Here is a 22,818-nt window from a genome sequence, read left to right as displayed (position 1 = left end):
TTTTAAGGATCTGGGCTTGTGTTGTATATATGATTTTTTGTTCAAGCATCATGTAATACCTCTGTTGGAGTATCATGTGAGATGGTAACGTATACTGCAAAAGATAAAAGGTTATGACCAAAACACCACTGCCTCTATAGGTGCTCTCTCAATATTTTTATTTATGAGAGGAAGAGAGGATCATCTAAGCAACCTTGCAAAGATGTGCCATCTCTCATCTCACCAGGACCTGATTGACTAGTGTTCAATTCAGAACAAATCTGAGGTTTTTAGCCCTCAATTGTCCCACAAATTCCTCACAGCAGTCCAAAAGAGCTTTTCCAGCTCACTCTTCTTCCAAAGAATCCACATCTCTTAAAACAGGATTTCTGGGTGGGATTTTGAGTATGCAGTGAAAGCAGAGTAATACTGTTTCATCACTCGTACTACGACAGCATAAGATCCAACCTAGCTCTTATATTATTTGGTTATATTAATTCCCCGCCTTTTGCTAACAGCATTTCAGATGTTTCCTCAGGTGTTTAACTCCTGCAGCTATATAGGGAACCAGGGAGATTCTTTCAGTGAATAGGAAGAGGTGTCAACCCTGAAGCTGGTCTGACTGAAGCTATTTTGACCGCTTCAGTGTTGCCACATTGGAGCTGATGGTTAAGGACGGGGGATTTGAGATAGAGGGGATTTTGTAGCCAAAATCAGTTGCCTCAGAGTCTTGCTTGCCACAGATTATTACTTGGAACCCTGACAAGAAGCTGCTGAGAATCCTATCCAAGGCCTCCTATACATATTCTAGAATGCAACTAAAACATTGGTGGGACTGTTCCTCATAACCTAAAAAAAATCCCTAACAGTCTTTGTAATTCAAAGAAGGTTCATTAAATGTCTGAGACAAATTGATAAAACAGTTCAGATTTAAATATGGAGGCTAATAATAATAGTCACTTTTATAACAGTCAGAATGATCTGATGATGAGAAACTGTCACTGATAGTTTTCTCTTCTGAGGGTGCGATAACAGTCTTGATCTGATTATTCAGATAAACACAGAGCATCATTAATCAGGTTATTTGGATCTCAAGTCAGCTGTTTTTTTAGATTTGTATACCGATTTTTCTTCAGGAATTCAAGATGATAGAGACAGGGCCCCTTCCTCCTCCATCACACACACACACACACACACACACACACACACACACACACACACACATATATATATATATATATTTGTTTTCTGAGGTTCTCATGGTATTTGTATGTGGATCTTTGGTTATTCGGGTTTCTCCGCGTAAGATTCAAAGTATCTGAGCAACGTTTGGCGAGGTCCCACTCGCCATCTTCAGGCTGGTGCTTTCGGCTTAGTGCCAGTGCAAGCAGTGTGTGACCGGAGCTGCCATCTCTCTATATATACAAGTGGTGGGGGATATATACAAGCCCAGCACACCATCCCCCCACCACTTGTATATATAGAGATGGCAGCTCCGGTCACACACTGCTTGCACTGGCACTAAGCTTCTAAAGCACCAGCCTGAAGATGGCGCAGTGGACCTCGCCTAAACGTTGCCTAGGTATTTGTATGTGGACCTTTGGTTATTCGGATTTTCTCCGCGTAAAATTGGAAGTATCTGGGCAACGTTTCGATGAAGTCTCATTCATCATCTTCAGGCTTGTGTCTTGGCTCTGTGCTTCTCAGAGTAATGTGAGCTTGCAGCTGCTTCTTCCTTTTAACTGCTAGTGGGGTATGACTTGATTGGGTGGGGGCTCAGAACACAGCCAAGCCCCCACCCAATCATGTATGTATATAATGTATATATATATATATATATATATATATATATATATATATATATATATATATATATATATATATATATATATATATAAATTTTTCTGCTTTCCTTACTAATCTTTCCGCCCTCCCTTTAGATATTAAAACACTAGAAATCTCGACAAAAATAAAGTGTTTTTGAGAAGTAAAAGCAGTGATGGGATTCAGCTGGTTTGCACCAGTTCAGGCAAGCAGGTTGTTAAATAACCCCCCCCCCACACACACACACACACTAAAAATGGATCCTGGGTGCTATGCTGTACTGCAATGGGGAAATGGACAACTGAGTGGCCGGTGTGAGTGAAGGCCACTTTCCCTCTTTCTTCTCCCTACTCCCTACTCCTCCTTCCCTTGTTCCCAGTACCCGTTTCTCCATTGCAGCGCAACGCAAGGCCCAGGATCCACTTTGATAGTGTGTGTGTGTGTGTGTGTGGGTAATTTAACAAGTGGTTCACCCAGAATCAGGTTGACCATTGCTGGAGGCTTGTCCTGCATGTGCGGCGGAGCTGGAGGATGGGGGTGGGCCATGCCTCCCACAACAGCCAACCTGACCTTGGGCAAACCACTTCTTAAATTGTTTGAATCCCACCACTGGGTAAAAGTAATGCTTAAGAGAGCCATTAGAATGCTATTAAAAAGGAGAATGTACCAGCAATCCATCTTCAAAGAATCTTAACATGTTTGAGATGGGGAAAGAAAAAAAGAAAGTAAGTTCAATGGGCTATCATTTATTCCAGATTCTTTCTTTCAAGCTGTTGTTTGCAATTATTTAACCCAAAATACAGACACAAAGTGAGAGAGAAAACAAGAAATCAAAACCTAAATGAATCTGATTCAATCAAATAAGCTATTGAGTGAGATTGGGAGGAAGTGAAGGATTTTGCTGCAATGACCTGCAGGCAGTCTATTACTGATTGTCTATTGCATATTCTCCTAGTTAGGAATTAATTAACCATTCTGTCAGGCTCACTAGAAGGATCAGCTTGTCAACATTTTCTCAAATTGATTCTTTGGTTGCTTAGGAGAAAAAAGCAAAACGGAAACAGGTATGTGCATTATAGAGCCAATAAAAAAAGTTCACATGTATTATGATTCTGCAAGCAATTTGTAGGGCAGTGCTCTGAAGACTTAGCCCATCAGAAGAATAATTATTTAACATTTTAAAATCAATTTAACAGAACTGATTGATATAGGCATGGCAGTGGCTCCTAGTGTAGGGTGCTTTTCAGATAAATCATTAGGCAAATTGGTTGAAAATGTCACTCAGTGCCACTTATCACTCACAACTAAAATGTCAGTTTAGCTTGTCTGAATCTGATGCCTTGCAGATGAGTTGAACAGCTACTTCTTTGATTCCTAGCTTCTGGGCATGGTGTTTGGGGACAATGGGGAGTGTATTTTCAATGTACATGGTAGTGTCATGTTGGGGAAAGCTTCTCTAAGCTTTTTTCTCTATGTAATTTAATTAGTTAATTTATCTCTTTTCTAAGTAACAATACATGGCTTGGATTTATTTAAGATGAGAAGTATTTGAATTCAAAGTTGTTCACCTACATACTTAAAAGTTAGGTTTATTGATGTATCTACTTATCCTGTGATATTTGATATTCCAGATGCTCTAACATATGGACTATGGCTTAATATTTTGAAAGTATTCTTGCTTTGAAATTCTTCCTTTCCGTTTATTCCTCTGATAAAACTGTGAGAAGCTGGACAATCAGCTTTGAATTCATTTTCAAGAAATTTTGTTGGCATGAAATGTGCTCCTGTTCCATATCCACTAGGATCTTCATGAGGAGCAAATATTGCAGAGAATCCAAAATTTGTATTGAACACCAGAGTTGGAGACACCTGGTATCTCCCTACCCCAGTTGTCACCTTACCATTTCTATAGTTAAGCCAAGAAACACTAGGGAAACATTTAAAAGCAGTGCTGAGATAGCATCCAATTGTCCATGATGGACAATTTTCCTTCTCATCTGATTTTCTTTTTCATAAAACTATACTAACAATATCTGTTACAATCCTTCCCCTGCCATGCCCACCAAGCCACGTCCACAGAACTGGTAGCAAAAAATTTTTAATCCCACCACTAGAACTACATCAGCTCTTTTCCAGTGCTCTTGCAGTTCCCCAGTGATTCTTTGAAAAATATAGTTCAGTGGTTCTGAGATCACGTCTGCCAATTCCTTCAGAACCTTGGGGTGTAATCCATCTGGTCCTGGTGATTTGAACAGGTGATTTGAACTGGGTGGACAGGAGCTTACTTACCATTTTCTTCCCTATTTTAACTTCTGTTCTTAATCTGTTTTTTGTGGGGCTGTTTGAAGGTTGGTCTGTTTTTTCCCCCTTTGTCTAAAAACAGGTGCAAGAACTGAGTTAAGTAGTTCTGCTTTCTCCCTGTTGCTTCTTACCTTCTTGCCACTTTCTCCCACCAATGGACCAATAGTTTTCTTGACTTTTTTCTTGACCTCAAATGAAGGAAGGAGGGAGAGGGGAAGCACATTCAGACGTGCAAAATTTTGTTACTCTAACCTTAGAATAAAAGTGGTATTAGTTTGCTTCTTTTTGGTTTCTACATTTGTTTTAACTTGGAGGACTGACGCATACATATATACATATACATTTATTTATTTATTTAGAAAATTTATATTGCTACTTACTCACACATGGCAACTCAAGGTGGCTTACAGCACAAAAAAAAACACAATATAAAAGAAATAAAAATAATAAAAGATGAAAATAATAAAATAATAATCCCCCAACCCACATTCATACCGGCCATTTAATGGGTTCTGTCCATCTCTGACAGATATTACAGATCTTAGCCCACCAATAAAGCAACTAACTTTATTGATCCCAGTCTGCTGTCCAAATGCACCAGAACCAGCCCTATTTTATGAGGGTGGGGGTTTTGCTCTTACTTGGCTTCTGGCCATCTTCAAAGGAGAAAAAACAAATCTTAAAAGACAAAGACAAAATGGATGCTGCTCTCTCTTTCGAAATGTGAACCTGAAAGAAGAAACCCACCCTTCTACATAGACTGCCAGTGTTTTATTTTCCTGAGGTTTTAACATATCTTCCTATTACCTGGGTAAAGAAATGGATTTTTCAGTCAAAATCATAAGATTAGGAAGTTTTTCAGAAATACCTAGAAATGCACATACGTTCTGGGTTCCTTTTTATGAATTTCACAATATTTTTTCCAAAACATAATTCATCAGTTAAGAGATACTGAAAAGTTGTCTGTTTATACTTAATATTTTTAGTAATACGTTTTGCTTTGTATAAGCAGGATTTTATCTAGCTATAATTAAACTGAATATTGCAGTGTTGAATATTTCCAAGAGGCAAGTCCAAATTATTTGATTAATAACATTTTTATTAGTCAGATGGTTAAGAAAGAAGGCAGGTTGAACTTGATGAATTGCTTTTCATGCATAGAAAATCAAGGAAGAGAAGATTAAAGGTTTTTGCAGTATTTATTTATTCATTCATTCAATTTCTAATGTTGACATGAAGTCTCTTGAGTCATGCTCTACTATGGTTGTTTTGGGTTTTGATAGAACAAGGGTAAGTAAAGCATAAATGCATGCAAAATTTAGGAGAGAAAATGAAATCAAACATTTAATTAGAGAAAAGGATAAGGCTTGAGGTTGCCATTTGTCAGAAATGGTGTAGGGTCTCCCGCTTGGACTAGATGACCTACAAGGTCCCTTCCAACTCTGATTATCTGTATCTGTAGGATTGTTAGAGACCCCACATACCCTACTTCACAGTCTGTTTCTGTTGTTCTCCTTTGGGTGGAGGCTTCAACATATTTCTAGCAGGACTACGAGATTCTCTAACAGCTTTGTTTCCAATGCCCGATGCCTGGTAAACTCACAAGATTCATTTTTATTGCCATGTACACAGGGGTGGGATTCCACCGATATAACAACTGGTTTGGTGATCACACACGTTGCTCTGTGTACATGCTCCACATTTCAAAAAGATTTTATACTTACCTTCTTCTGCAGTCCCTGTGACTAAAACAGCAAACCACTCTGCCATGCGAATCAACTGTGCTCTCATAAAAGGGAATAAAGCACAGGAAAGAGAAGAGACGGGCGGCCGGGCCCATATGCTCGTTGCAATGAACCAGTTCACTGCCAGCTGATCTTTGGAGTAAGGGGCTCACCTGAACTGATAGTATCCCAACCCTGCACGTACATTTATACATCCAAACTAGACTGTGTTGTTTCTCCATGTCATATAATATATATGAGTATATGCATAATTTTGTATTTTTTTATTTTGTCATATTTATATAGTGTATATTGGAAGTGGAGACCCTTTGAGAGCTGTATGCAATGAAATTTCATTTTAATGTATGTTGATTAGTGTACATTCAAAGTGGCAATAAAGTTAGTCTCAGTCTAAGTTTAGAAACAGTTCTGACATATAGCTCCTGGTTATCTTCTTATATATGTAAGTTTCCTTATATTTGTGTAATTTTGTGATTCTATAGAAAACAGTGGAAATTTGTGGTTTTCTTCAGCTAATTTCCTTTACAGAAAGTTGCCATCAAGTAAGTGAGGATAGAATCAATAAAAAGGTTGGTTTTGCTGAGAAATAAGAGAATTTTAGGAGTGTGGTTCAGATGGCATATTTTCCGCCTCAACTTCAACACTTGACATTGAGTTTTTTCCCCTTTTGTATCATGTCTTTTTATACTTCATGCTTAAAGTCATGGGCTTTTTCTGTTTATTGTTGCAGAATCTGTTGTAGGCGTAGTTGTGGTTGATTAAATGTTTTGAATTAAATGTTTTGAATTGATTAAATTGTATTGAATAAAGAAGCATATGTAGAGAGAACTCATCTGAGTTTTATGGCTCTCTTGTCTTGATATTCATTACTTATTTATTTATTTTGTATGCCATCCATCTCACCCTCCAAAGCGACTTCAGGCAGCTTACAATAAAAAAATCATCAATATTAAAATATTAAAAATGGATGGAAAATTAAAAACCAAAGACAAGGATGATACAGTGGTGGCACCTTCTTAATTAGTCCATATGCCACATCTAGTAAAGAATGCCTCTATCAAGACCCCAAGCTCACTGGAAGAGCAAAGTCTTATCAACCTTCTGGAAGGCTAAAGAGGTGGTGGCAAATCTCATCCCAAGCAGCAAGATCTTCCAAAGAGCAGAGGCCACAGCAGAAAAGGCTGTACTTTGAATTCCCACCAGCCCAAACTCATTGATTGTCTTTTTAACTGAGGCGTATAAAAAATATTGGTCCTGTCCCTTACTGTAATAGCATGGTCCTAGGCTCTAGGGAATTTATGCAAGAATTTTGTAATTCATCATTACAGAATATCTAATCTTTCAGCAAATCTAATTTGGAATATTTTTTTCAAATATGCTCTTTATATCAAAAATATATCACTGTTGTTCCAGTATATTATTCCCTTCATTTAAAATTTTGTGGCACAAATAACTGGAAGAATTAGTCTAATGATAATGGCATAGAATAAATACCATTTATCTATATGTATCTTTTCTTTTATGTATACTGAGAGTATTTGCACCAAGACAAATTCATGGTATGTCCAACCACACTTGGCCAATAAAGAATTCTATTCTATTCTATTCTATTCTATTCTATTCTATTCTATTCTATTCTATTCTATTCTATTCTATTCTAGTTAGCAAGGCCAATTGACCTCTAAAATTACACCAGAATTTTGCCTTTGAAACTCTGGTGCATCATACCAGCATGATTCTAACTCAGCTGAGCTTCCTATAGCCCAAAGCATTCTCTTTGCTTTGTGACAGCCCAGATTGAAAGCAATATCTTAAACAAAATGGCAAACCACAGCTTGGCAGCCAAACTTTCCCTTTAAATATTTCTAATTGAGGCTGTTTGTCTGAGCTTCCTTTGGTTTCTGTACAAAACTAATTTTCTTTGCTGATTAATTAGGCACTTGGAGATCTCAATTATTGTACCAATATAAAATAATGTGACTCTAAAAATCTCATTATAATGGCTTGTAACATTAACAATTTAATTTTAAAGTAACAAGTGAGGCAAAAAAAAATGTTGGGAAAAAATGGATAACATGGGAACATTTTGTGAGGTTTTTTGCTAAGTGACTGGAAAGCTCCCTTGGTGGTAGCTCGGTAATTATTAGTGTTACTAGTATGTTATCTAATTCAGAATTTACTGTTTGTTAAAAAGGGTTAAAGGATAGTCTTAAGAGTCTTTCATTATTTTTCAGTGAAAAAATTAAAATGGTCTCCTAGATGGTATGAGTTCTTCCATAAATATAGGGAAGGGTGGTCAGGGTGATACACATTACACACAGAAAGGAAAGGAACATAATTAAATGGAAAAGATGCAAATTTCCTCATCTAGAAAATAAAATAGTATGATTCAGCAGATTGATGTAGCTGTAAAAAATGTGAATACATTAGGTTCATCAGTAAAAGTATACTTTCAAACCATGGAAAGTAATTTAATGAGACTGAGTTGGGGGAACAGAACAATTATGTAGAAGACACATTTGCAGATTTCACCATATGGGGCAGGACACCCACTCCCTAGCTCTATTTCAGTGGCCCAGTGGTTAAGCAAAATGGTTACTAAGTGAACACATGAGAAAGAGGGGGAGGAAATGTTGGAAATGACATCAGATACCTGGATCACATTGCCATATGTGTGGACATGTGCGGAAGCTAAAAGATATTGGACTAAAATACACACATGGTTGGAAAAAATGATAAAACAGCATATTGATTTAAAACCAAATATATTTTCAAGGGGGATTTTACCTGAAAGCGACAATAAAGAATAACATATCTGATTATTAATGTTTTAATTGCAGCTGGAATTGTATTTGCTCAAAACTGGAAAAATGAGAAAATTCCGATAGAAGAGGAAGTGATTAAGAAAATAATGAAATGTGCAGAAATGAGTAGATTAACATTAGCAATTAGAGAGCAAGAAGAAAAGGAGTGTTATAAGATTTGGGATTTATTTTATCAATGGTTAAATAGAAGAGTAAGAAATTGAAGTATAACATAAACAGTAATGATATTGTCAGCCTTCAAGATTTATTTCCTTTGCTTTGCATCTTTCGGCTGTTATAAGTAATGGGGGGAGGAGGAGGGGTGAAATAGTTGTGGGAAGTGAACTGGAGGTTTTGAGAATAAACTGTATTAGTTGGGGGGGTGAAGTTTCTTGTTTATGCTTCTTTCCTGTGCTATGTGCAAGCGCACCTCTTTATCAAAGTAGGCCAAGGTCAACGGACAGATGCTTCATCACCACCTGAAGATGCCTCATATGACATTACATACAACTTTTTATTGGATGGACAGTTTGAACTATTGTGGGTGGGAACGTTGCCATCACTTTGTATATGTGATTTTCTCACTCAGTTCCTCAGATTCAGAATTCCTTTGATGCTACCACTTGATTTCCAGTAAAAGCTATCTTTTCTCTAATTAACAGAGTCTAAGTGTTTCTTTCTTGGATTTTGAATGGAGCACCACCTGACAGATATATTATAATTGATTATTTTTGAATAAGTTATACTACGAATACAATCTAGTAAGAATTGAGATTTGCTCTAAGAGATAACTTGAAATTGAAATTAAAATTTTAATGATAGTATAATAATGATATAATATAATATGGAAAGTTGATTAATACAATATGAATTGAAAGTTAAGAGGAAAAGATTATAGATATTGTGCACAGGATATATATACCAAATGGACACACTGTACAATTGAAAGAAGGTTTTATTTGTTGTTTTGTATGTTTGTTATAAAAAATAAAAATATTTTATTACAAAAAGAAGAAAGAGGGAGAGAGATGCTGCAAAGATCATTGGTTGCTACCATCTCATATAGATAAAGTTCTCTTGAACATCCACACTAGCATTACTCTCACTCTAGCATGCATGTAATACTGAGATAAATTAATATTCCTTTTAAACAAAGGCCAAGGGTATCCAGGGTACTCCAAACTTTCTTCATTTCAGCTGAATAATTTAAATGGAGAAAATCATGCACATATTTTGAAATAATTCAATCAGAAATATTTGCTAATTTATTGTAAACCACTCATTCATCAACTAGTTAAGTCTGCTTTACCTTCTCCTTCAACTTTCAACTATTGCAGTCACCAGCTACATGATCTTACATTTAAGATAACTTTTGATAATCAGCTTTTGCTTTTCTCATTATTAAAAATTGCTGAACTTTCCTTCAGGTTATTCTTTTATGCACACATTCATCTACTCTTATCTCTTCCCTAGATCCATTATTGAAAATACATTCTCAAATAATAAAATTTCATTCATTCATTTCATATATTCAGTTTGAGGAGGAGGATCAAAATTAGTCATCCTCTCAAATGAATGTTTATGATTAGCCACATTCTCACCCAACTCATATTTTTTTTCATAGCCCTACCATTCCATCACTCAGATATTGAACACTGGCCTCCAAAGATATGTTCCATGAGTGGAGGACTTCCGGTTTGAGCTTCTTCGGCGACAGACCGAAACCTTGTCTCTGCGAGGTTTCGATCTGTGCTCGCAGCTGGAGCGCCCCGAGCTGGCTGGTTTCGGGGCTAAGCCACCCCGTAGAGGTGGTGAAGAAGGGGGAGACTGCCTGCAGGGTTCAGGAGAGCCGCATCTCTCCTCCCCAGCTGGCCATTACCCCCTTTCCCGAAGGCGGTTGTAGCGGTGGTCAGAAATGGCCACCACAAAGAAGAACTCGACCGGAAAAGAATGTGCAGGAGGAAGATAAGAAGAGAAAGTTTTGGTTGACCTTGGCAAACAACAAAAGCAACAAATAAGGTACCCTGGAATTGAAACTATTAAAAAAACAATAACATTGTTCCCTAAGAAGATTGTTAAGCTGTGAAGGAGAGAGAAAAGGGAAAAGGTTTGGTTTTTTTTTCTCCTTTTCCTATACAGCTAAGAGACTGAAGCAAGAAATTGGAAAAAAATCCACTTTCACATTAATAGACATTTAATGCTGAAAATAAAAAGTCAAAGGGATAATAAAGATTTCTGGATAATCAAAAGCTTTTGAAAACAGGAAAGGAGAGAAAAAGAATAAAAGGGCAGGATCTGGAAGGGTGGAGACTGCCTGGAATTAAAAAGAACTTACAGCAAAATCTCAACAAGACTTCCAAAAGATACATTTTAACGGAAACATCGCAACAAAATAGTAAAACCCCAGGAAGAGAAAGTGGAAAAAGAAATAAGAAGAAACATCCTGGGACTATTTGGGTTACTTGGTGATCTCTGGAATTTTGGTTATTGTATTTGAATAACTAAATCGGGTGGTTGTTTAAAACTGTTTAAAATGGCTCCACTTTTAGAAGAACTGAAAATGGAACTTAAAAAGTACAAAGAAGATGCACAACAAGGAAGAGGTTCTTTTGGCTTCGTATTTCAGTTCTTAGAAATGGAGATTCGGAACTATGAGAAACAATGAGAAATGCCTGCAGAACAAGAAGATTGTGACAAAGAAGAAGCCATCTTTAATGAACAAGTAATCTTAGGTGGGGGGAAAAAGGAAAGGGGGGAAAGAGAATGGAAAGTTTAAGATTGGGAAAAAACAATCCCCCCCCCCCAAAAAAAAATAGAGTGAAAAATAAATATAAAATCAGAAAGCAACAGAAGAGGGAAATGCAAAAGAGAGAATTAGAAGTAGAGAGACAAGGGGGTAAAAGGGGGAGGGAGAAGATGAGAGGGAAGAAAGAAAGGAAAAGAAGTTATAAAGGACAGAAACAAAATATAGAGAAACAGGGCCTATTTAGAGATAATGGGTGAAAATTTAATTAAAAAAGGGATTCTGCAAAGGTACATAAGATAGTATTGTTATATTAGAAATAGAAATAATTTTAGAAAATATGCAACAATGTATGATTAAAATGTCTGATAAAATAGCTATCATAATTCAGTGGAATGCTTGTCAATAAATAAATGTAACAAAATGAATATTTAATGATTTACAAAACATATGTGAAGAGAAATAAGGGAAAAATTAATTATGGAGATTATATGTGTCTTTAAGGAAGCATGATATTTAATTGAAAAGAAATGTTAAAGATGTTAAGATTTTAATGATTATTAATGATAGAACTGAATTGGAATGGAATGAGGGTTTATAATTACATGTATTTATAATCCTTTTTTTTTTAAAGAATATAGTGTGTATTATAAGAATGTACCAAGCAGAATTTGATTGGAAGTTATGTATTATGTATTATATTGAAGGTCATAACCTTAAGGTATATATTGAAGTTTAAATAAGAGTTGAATAGATATAATTAAAAGATATAAAGTTGTCATACTCCAATTAGTAACTACAGGAGAAAATTCGTTTAATGAGAAAAGATAATATGAAACTGAAACAGAACAGACAAAAGTATAAATATAATGATTGGAATTGAGATGAGATAATCAAAATAAAATTGAGAAAATTAAAAGAGGGGAAAAACTATATAGAAAATGTAGAATAGTATAAGATATGGAACAGAACACAAAAAGGAGCATGAAATTGAGTTTTGTGTCTGTATAAAGAAGTTCAACCCGGGACCATGCTATTTTCAAAAAAGATGTTTTACTTGTATTTTGTATGTATGAAAACGCAAATAAAACTTTATTTAAAAAAAAAAAGAGAGATGTTCCATGAGTAAGATGACGAGTTTATGTTAAAGACTATCTGGAAAGCTACCTTTTCTTCTCCCCTCTTAGGGTCCTTACACTACATCTTTCTATTTATCTATGCTGTTAGCATAGATAAGTAGTAGGAGAAGGTATGAATGAATACTTGCTTTTGTCTTAATGCATGATAATTTTTTTTAAGGCTCCACACAAGTGATCAGGCAAAATAACTTTTGTGGTCCTTTCTTTTAAGCTGCAATAGCCCTAGAACAGGGGTGGGAAACTATGGCCCTTTTATGACTTGTGGACTTCAAATCCCAGAATTCCTGAGCCAGCCATGCTCTGGGATGTTAAAGTCCACAGGTCATAAAGGACCATAGTTCCCCACCTCTGCCCTAGAATAAGGTAATCAAATTCAGTGACCTGTCCATGGTACTGAAATCTCTTCTGCTTTATTAGTGTTAATAGAGATAGGGCTTAGATAGAAAATATATTAAGCTGCGAAAAGGTACCAGCAACCTAAATTGTACCTTTGAAACTGAAAAATATTAGGCATTTGTTCTCTATAATCTGTATCACAGGTTGGAGTCTGCTTGACCTTCTGGTTTTTGCTTTACTTATCTGTTCCTTGTGCTTCCCATGGGGTCTGCTTTCTCAGGAAATGAAAGCCAGTCAGAAGCTCCTTCCTTCATTAATCTGCCACAATAAGAAAGAGGAAAGACACTGTGTCCTTGATCTTATGACATGTTTAAGTGGGTTAGTAGGTGGGATAGCATGGACCATGAACACCCAAAAATAATTTATTGACATGATCAACTAACTATCAGCAGGTTGCCATTTAACCCTCAAGAGATCCAGTCTTGTACAAGGTTAAACTAATAGCGAATCATCTGTTGATATAATTGTTGACTGGGATGTTGAGTAATCCCTATACCTTCTGAGACTGAAACAAAGCTCCTAATGTGAAGCTGTAAAATATCACCATTTTTTCTCTCTTAATTTTTCTGGCTTGGAAAAAAAGATGAAGTAAGGAAGAAAATCGCTGAGCCTCCTTTGAGGCATCTGAGACAACTGCTGCAATGTAACCCCAACTATCTATGAGTCTGTCAGTGCATGATGTAAGTGTGTTGACTGATGTAGAGAAACACAAACATGACCTTGGAGAATATATAGGAAAATATTACAAAAAAGTAAAAAATATGCTTTAAGCCCAAGGAACAAAGAAAGCATGAGAAAGAAATTCACCATAGTCCATCCTAATTAATTTGGGTATAGTCAGGCTTCCAAGATACTTCTATGACAAACACCAGTGTTTCTCAACTATAGTGACTTAAAGATATCTGGACTTCAACTCCCATAATTCCCATGCTGACTGGGGAATTCTAGGAGTTGGTCCAGACAACTTAAGGTGATCAAAGGTTGAGAAATGATGATCAATACCAATAAAATATACTTCCAATTAAATTGATGGAGTATGTTTCCTGACCTATCATATTTCAAATGACTGATTACTTGAATTACTGGGTTGTGTTGTACAGCCTAGTTCCTTGGTGCTTTAATGTTCTGGTGCTATATGTCTGCATTCTTTTATTTAACTTATCTATTTATATAAAAGATGAATCTAATAGTGTTGTAGTGAAACATAGAAGGCTTAATAGTAAATATGTGTTGGAACAGCTGACCAATCCACTTTAGATGCTTGAGGGTATTTAAAATTGCCTGAGATGGTTTCACTGCCATATCTCTAGCTATTTCCAGAAGAAAACTTTTAAGAGGCTTTCCTTTAGCTTCCTAGGAGTTTTCCTATTAGAACACATCTTATTACCTATTTTATTTAATATCAGTATTAAATTACTTGGAAGGTTTATATATGGGTTTGAAATTAATTGTGATCAATATGCTGTGTTTCTTCTTCCCTGGATGGTCTGGAAGTTCTGTATGTCTTCAAGCACTAGAAGACTGGCTGAATTATACCAAGCTGAATTCAGATACTGTTTTGTTGCTTTTAAGATCTGGATGCTAAGAAGTCATCAGGCAATAATCTGGTTAGGTGATGCTTTCCTTAAGGATCATCTTGGTGATAGATAGTTGTACAGGTGGTCCTCGACTTATGACAACAATTGAGCCAAAACTTCCATTGCTAAGTGAAATATTTGTTAAGTGAGTTTTACTCCAACAAGTAATGGAAATAAAATAAATCAGGATGGCTTGGCAATTTAAAAAGGACATGGAAAATCAATGCAAATTAGACTCTCTTTAGAATTGGCAGGATAAAAACATAAGGAAGTAATTTCTGTCACACCTGTACTGCAGGACCACCATAATTTAACAAAGGGAAAATTACTATATGTGATCTCCTGCCACCCGGACTCATTAAGATGGTGGCTATATAAATTAGCTAAAATAAAAAAAATACATGCAGGGACGCTTTTATCATATAGACGTTCCTGGAGGAAGCAAAATATCTGTACCAAGCTTATCAAGAGTGAAAACATACTATGTTTTTCTTTTCTTCCATTCAATTCTCCAATTATTGGAGGGTACCAGGACAGATCTCTGCACTTTTCTGACAAGGCTTTTCAGACATGGTTTGCCCTTGTGGCTAGGAGAGAGTGACTGGTCCAAGGTCAACCAGCTGGCTTTGTGCCCAAGGCACTTGGTCTAGCCTGATGTCTTAACTGCTAAACCAAACTAGCTCTCATAACCTAGATTTTATTTATTTACTGTATGGCATCTACAGAGATTATGCAATCACTGATATACAAATTTAGTTTAAATAAAGCATCAGGATATACATACATACATACATACATACATACATACATACATACATACATGGGGGGGAGGGGGACAATACAGGAAATAAAATATTAAATTAAGATAAAACCACAATAAAATCACCATAATATGGTGCCATCAAATCTCAGTGAGATAGATATTATCATTCATTATTAGTTGGAAGCTAACCAACTAATTGCTTCTGGTGTGGCTACAATGAGATCATCCCAGGTGCACTGAAATTTCTTGAGACATTTTTGAGCTATATGTGTAATAGTTTGTTCTTGAGCACCACAGTCACATTGCAGGCTCTCAGCTATTCCCACTTAGTTCTGGCATGGCCTATCCTGATTCTGTTCAGATGGCTCCATATTTTGGCAGCCAACTGCATTCCTGAAAGTTTATTTGTTGGATCTATGCGGTCTGGTTGTAGTTATTAAAAGCCACCCATCTTAATAGCCATTCTTCATCTGGATTGTAAAACTGTGGTATGCTATCCCAAATTGGTACCCTAAGTTTAAACTTGGTGAGAGGTAGAGGGTCTAATATTTTACATGTTGGAAAATTTCTGGGAGTTGATGGCATGTTTATCTTATACCACTCTCAGACTGTCTGTTGTTGTCACCTGAGATCAGGAAGGGCAATGTTAGAAAGAGTATGGAGCCATGGTAATGGTATGGAATTAAGAATTTCAGATATTATTCCCATTGTGTCATTAAGGCAAACATCAATCTTGTTAGTATGACAAGTTCTTCCCCCATATATATAGGCATGCAGTATTCATCAACAGAGTATACTAGCTATACACAGTGTTTTTGCTTGTGCTTCCCAGCCTGTTCCTAATATTTTCCTAATCAAGTTGTTTTTGTTTTTAAATTTTTGTCTGATTACTCCAGGGATTGATCAAGGATTATTCTGAGATATTTTTGATGGCAGTTGTGTTTTATCCTCTTTTCACAAAAAAAGGATATATTTAACTCTTTCTTTGCTGTATGATTGTTTAGATGGAAGGTACATACTTCAGTTTTATTTGGGTTAGGGCATAGCCTCCACTTCTTGTAAAATTGTCTTAGTGATTTCAGATCCTTAGTAAAAATGTATTCCTCAAATTCCTTGGTTTGGATAGTTATTGCCATATCATTGGCATAGCATTTTTTTCAGACTGGTAAATCACTATTATACAGATTAAATAAGAATGGGGCTAGAACTGTGGCAAGCCATTCTTAATGGAATATGATTTATTAGTGGTGTCTCCTACTGTGACCTTAAAATATCAGGGTTTTTTTAAAGCATGTTCTCCAAAAGGTTTGTTACTTTAAGACACAGAATAGTTTTCTTCAACTTGAGCATCAAACCATCAAGCTACACCATAAGCTTCAGTCAAATCAATAAAAGCCACAGAAGTTTTTAGACCTTTCTGGAAACTGGCTTTGATAAATTAAGTAAGAGCCAGAATTTGCTTGCAACAGCAGTTTCTCTTAAAAACCCAGTCTGGAGAAAAGACCCTATCAACATGTTGGTATATTCTGTAATAAAGTAATTGTTCCAGAAATTTATAGCAGAGCTATAGGGAGGTAGCTTGCTGGATCATCGTGTGGATTATCTTCACAATGATACACCCCTGGCAACGTTCTGTATTAGCAGAGCGGCTAAAAGTTTACACACACAGTAACCAAATTGGATATTTCATCCATCACAATAAAAAACTATAGAGGCAGCAATTACACTACAACAGGTCTTTTAACAACCCATTGACAAAAGATATTGGACCCCAGATCCATATTTGTTTAACAAAACATATAAGGCTTAAATAGAAATAAATGTAAGCAGACTGGCCATAGATAATAGGATAGATGTTAAAGCACTACAAGAGATTAATTTGGCTGATGAGGAACAGATTAAAGCTCAAGGGAAGATCCTGGGGTACAAAATTGTAGCTAAAATAACATCTAATGTTCATGGCTCCATAATTATCTCTGTTATGACATCAAAGAATACAAGATTATTAATTGTATCCAACAATACAACATTGAAACTACCATTATTGAAATATCAGGAATAATGATAATGGTAATTTACAAAACCTCCCAATATTAAGTGGCCTAATCTGCCACTACCAACCTTGGACCATTAAGGACTATATGCAGGAGATTTTAATAGTCACTATACTGACTGTAATAGTCACCATATGACAGTAATAATGAGAATAAGAAAATATTAACCAAATAATAGAGCAGAATGAGCTTCATGTAGCTTATGATCCCAAAGATTTGAAAACATTTTAGTCTGAACTGACTGGGAGAGGCTACACATACATGCTTTCTCTAGAGTTTGGGACATTTAACATGCAACATATATGTGAGCCTTTCTGAAGGCCTATTTCTTGGTTCCTAGGAAGAAAATAAATAAATTTTAAAAAAGAACCACAATTTTGAAGCTTATATTTTTATCCTGCTTTACATAACAAATAGTTTCCTCAAATCTACATATGACAATCAGCCATTGTGAAATTGATATTTTATTTGGTCCTAGCCCTCCTGCTGGTAGAGCAGGATTCTTGGCAGAAAGTAAAGTAAATAATGCAATCTAAATTACTGCATTTACACAGTGTAAAAATGATGTTTGTTTGATAATAACTCCCAAGGTTTCCTCTTAAAATCACTGAGGTATGGAACATTTAATCTCTTTGTTTAGGCAGGATTCCATTGGCACATTATTTACACATTTCCAATGGGATCTCAAAGGTATATATTACTTAATCATTAAATTTTAATTTATTTTTTCAAGGGTAAAAATAACAAACAGACTCCTTGGGGTTGTTGTAAATTGGTGGGATCTTTCCTGTATTTAATAACCTTTGATACTTTTCAAATCCCTATAGTTAATTGTCTTCAGTTGCTTAAATATACACCTCATCTGATCCTGAATGGTGAAATAGATCAAAATACATTTTAAAACTAGTGAGATCATCTAGGTTGCTTCCCATTGTTAAGAAAACCAACAGCATACTGCTCAGTAGTCATTCTGAATTTTCTAAAAAGTAATATTTTTATCAGAATTCTAAGCTGAACCAACATTGAAATGAATTTAGAATTCTTTTGAGGAATCTTAAATGATACTATCTGATTCTTTGTAGCCTATAATGGAACTTAGATTAGATCTTCTTCTTCCCAAAATGAAAAAGATGTATTAGAAATTATCTGTTGTTTTAACTATTTTCCCTTGTACTTTGTGTGAACCTGCATATAGTGAACGTAAATATTATCTGGAAGGATAAAAGATATGGAAATCTATATTAGATACTGTTGGGGTAAACAAAATTTACCTCAACAGTATTTAATATAGATTTCCACATCTTTTATCAATTTCCTTTGTGCTGACTCTATAAACAGCTTAGAGAGGGCTGTAAAGCAATGTAAAGTGGTATATAAGTCTAAGTGCTATTGTTAGTGCTAATAATGCCTTTGGCTTACTATTAAATAATTGTTTTCATTGTTTTGCAGTACAATCTCTTGTACAATTCACAACAAAATATCTGTGAAAAGCTCAGTCCCACATCTTTAAATATGATGCCCTTCAATTATGTTAAAATTCCTGCTGAGTCTTCTGAGAGTTCAAATTCAGCACATCTGAAGGGCATCAAGTTTTAGATTGGTTGTCAGGTATAAAAGTACAGCTCCTTAGTAAATAAAAATGATGACAGCTCTCCTTTTTCTCAGTGCCTTTCCAAAATCTACTGGTTGCCATCCAGTAAAATTCTGAAGGTTTTGGAATTGAGAATGACAAATAATTAGCAACCAGGGTAGGACAGATTTTTGGTACTATTATTACTTTCTCTCTTTCTTTTTTTTTTTTTGAAAATATTTTTTACAAGGAGAATCATGTGTATGGTTCTTGGAAATGTATCTTCTATCAGTACAAATTCAAAATTCATTTGGATGATCTTGAATAAAAGTAGATAACTGCCTTTCCCAACTTGATGACTTCCAGGTGTGTTGGAGTCAATTCCCAAGATTCCTCTTGTTAACTCTTTTGAAAGTGAGCTATGAGCTTGTTTCTAGGAGCCAGAATTTTTTTTTTAAAAAAAAATATATTTTTCCTTGATGGAATGCCACAGACTTATCAGCTGTCCTTGGTATTTTTATATGGTAGAATTTTACCTCTTAAACTGATGGTAGCAGAGAGAGAAAGAAAGCATTTTTTCCTTTAAAATAAAGCCTTCCTTTAAGCCTATTTTATAAATTGCCTTAGCTAAGTGGTAGGTGGTAGGATTAGTAGATAAAACTATAATTGTTAATCAGAAATGTATATTAGCCATTTCCCAGCTATGTCAATAGAACAGCTGGGAATTAATACCTAGGAAGTCATAATGCTGGTTCAGGAATTATTGCTGAACCAACCTATAATAAAATTAACATCTAGTTGCAGAATATAATTCATTTATGGAAAGAATCTGGGAGGACTACAAAATGTTGATGTTATCTTTAATTCACATACTACACGGGTCTTTGTTCAGCAAACTATATAATTTGCTGTGCTGCCTAATAAGATATAATTCATGTCTCTTTTTCATCTGTCTTCAAACTGTTTTTTTCCATTTATCTCAGTATGGTTTGCAACCTTAAGAATTGCAGTCAAAGCCTTTGGGGAGCTGCTCAAGGAGCCAGTTACCACATAGAGCTGCTTGAGGAAAACATATTTTGTGAATCCCAACATTATTCACTTGATTTGCAGTTCCAGTCTACTAATATGTAGTTATAAAAAGTTGCCCAGCATTTAGAAATGTATTTTTGAGAGAATAAAATTTCCTTCAATTGAAATAACCAAAGCCACAAGTGAATAGGACCACCTTCCCTCTTTTTATTTCTCTCCCCCCCACCGCTTTGTTCCATTGTAGTCAAAACTGTTTCCTTCCTTCATTCTCCCTCCCTCCCTCCATCTACTTATCTTCCTATCTTCCTTCTTCCACTCATTTTCCTCCCTCTGTCCACTCTCCTTCCTTACCTCCCTTAGCATGGAGTTAATCGGAGGCATGACTGACTGACTGTTTCAAAGAATAAGAAATGTTGTTTTGGGTAAGACATATCTCCCCGATGCATGTTTGAGTGTGTATCCTTCTCTGTCCTTGTGCAGATATTTTACACTGCACACAATGTTGAGCTGAAGCTGGAATACATTTGACAAGCTGTAGCAAATCATTAGAAGACAGCCAGTTCTTATTACCCATTGGGTAATGGAGTATATGTTGACAGTAATGATGATGGTTTGGGGGTAGAATAAAATATGGAGCAATTATAGTAAAAGAAGCTTATGATTGTTACAGCATCTCTGAATGAATACTGACTTGCTCTCCCAGAAGCTCTTTGTGGTTTGAACTATTTCTCAGATATGTTGCATTCCAAGGCACGAAAAATCATACTATTTTCCTTGGGCTGGAAAATTTGTAGTTCTAAACAAAGGATTAATTAATGATGTGTGAATGGTTGTGTTTGATAACCCTGCTGTTCAGACATAGCTCATGCAGAATTTCAGTTCTGAAACTGTTCCTTAGTTCGTTCTCAGCTTTCCTTTGATTGATCATTTGCTAAGACAATGTCACTATATTTCTTCTTATAAATGCTTTTTGGTGGGGGAGGAAGGGCAGAGGAAAGCATGTTAGCATTTTTCCTATCAGCTCAGGGCATTTAGCTAGTTGCAGAAGACCCCTGTCAGTTAGTTTAGAAGGGAAGACTTATTCAAAACTCTTTTGTAAGCTTCATTTTTATTATATGATATAACATTCATTTATTAGTTGCATATGCCATGGAGTCTTACAGAACTCCCTGCATTTTACTACAACAAAAATAGCATACAACTGAATAAAAAATAAAACATTCATGATAAACTGTATATTAAATTTTGCAAAACCAATAAGCAGAATCACTATCCTCCAATATAATTGTCAACCACCCTCCAGAAAAGCCTCATTTTCACCCAGTATATTTACTTGGGATGGGATCTGTCTACTTTTCAGGCTTTCACTTTACCTGAATGCAATGATGATGATGTTATCCATTTAGTCATGTCCAGTTCTTGGCAATTCTATAGGCCAGGCCTCTCCACATCTTCTGATCTTACTGTTTCTTTGAGTTTTTCTAGTCTCTGGCTGGTGTCAGCTTTGATATTGTATAGCCATCATGTTCTTTGGCAACCTGGTTTCTTTTTACCACTAACTCTTCCCAACATAATTGCTTTCTTCAGGTGAATTCCCTCACATGACATGGCCAAAATAAGTGAGATTAACTGCAGGATGAAACAATGATTCTTCAGGAGGAAGTGGTCTTTGAAGATCATTTCGAAAATGCAGGTGGTGCAAAACTCTAGTCAATGCATTGATTGGTCTTGTTGCCATAAGCTCATTGTACTTGTATAGCTTTCCAATAGGTTTCTGAATGCAGTTATTTTTTTATACAAGCTACATTCACAAACAAGTTTTGTTAAGTAACTGTGGTAGCTAAATTTACACATAATGCCTGCCACACTGAAGTTAAACAGGAACCTACAAACTGCCTTTGACAAGCCCAGCCCACCCAGCCCAACCCAAGAATGACACAGAACAATCCAGCCAAAGTTCAGTTCTTTATTGCTCATGCCAAAAAGGACAGAATCTTGCCAGATTAAAACCAATGCTACTCTTGCTGTAATAGATAAACCGTAGAAGACTGTAGGTTGTGGCTCTCCTGATTCTCTTTTCTCTGTCTCATGTCCAACACTGGAATGTGCTGCTTCTTGTCTCATCCCCTCCTTGGAATGTTCTCCCTGCTTCCTGGGAAACCACTACTTCAGTGTACTCCTTCCCACCAGCTGTCCTTTAGTGGGCACCAGCCATCACATACTTAATCACTAGCACTGGTGATGTTACCTACTTAGGGTAATTAAATATCTACAAGAAAGCAGACAAGCTCAGAGAACACCAAAGTCCCCTTGTATCATAATGCTTGATATGAACGAGGTTGGGTTCATTGTTTTCTGTAGTTGAAGCTATTTCATGGATCAACAGGAAAGTGATCATCTGAATTGTGTTTCATTAGGAAATTCCTTTTGTGACTCTCTCCCTTGATTTCTTCCAGGCTCACAGGTTTCCAGCTGCCTCCTCCCATTGTGAGTACTGGAGTGGTGCTGTCCTTGTGGCTTGTAAGTGACTATGCTGTTAGTGCTCAAGGATTTCAGGCAACCTATGAAGGTGGGTGAACTTTGGTGAACTTTTGATATGCATATGCTGCTTCTTCTATAAAGGGAATTTTCTGATAAACTAAAAGCAAAGGCTCTTCCAAATAGAGTAGGGCACGGTGATTTCATGGATACAATGGTGTAGTTTTCTTGGCAGCATTCAGGGAATATTTTTACATTTCTTTTCTTCTGGGAAAGCCTGGGAAATTCTTGTAGTTTTTTCATCTAATACTAATCAGGCCTGACCTTGCTTAGTTTAGAAGATCAGCCAGTTGTGGTTTTCAAAGAATGTACATGCTGCAGAACAGATCATACATCTCAGGACAATTATCTTTTAA

General features: G+C 36.0%; 1 protein-coding gene across 2 annotated transcripts in view; it reads left to right on the top strand.

Moving 5' to 3' along the window:
• Positions 1–22,818, top strand: part of CSMD2 (CUB and Sushi multiple domains 2) — a 642,692-nt gene that overhangs the window by 85,851 nt on the left and 534,023 nt on the right. For both annotated transcript variants that reach the window (XM_087970516.1, XM_087970515.1), the window contains exon 3: positions 22,381–22,493. In XM_087970516.1, the coding sequence (XP_087826642.1) occupies positions 22,381–22,493 (113 nt within the window). The remainder of the gene's footprint in view (positions 1–22,380; positions 22,494–22,818) is intronic.

Source organism: Notechis scutatus, chromosome 8, assembly GCF_049901735.1.
Source record: "Notechis scutatus isolate UNSWTSFEM ecotype Mainland chromosome 8, rNotScu1.2, whole genome shotgun sequence".
Taxonomy (NCBI): domain Eukaryota; kingdom Metazoa; phylum Chordata; class Lepidosauria; order Squamata; family Elapidae; genus Notechis; species Notechis scutatus.
The sequence above is the reverse complement of the archived record's forward strand: the minus strand, read 5'-3'. Positions and strand labels throughout refer to the sequence as shown.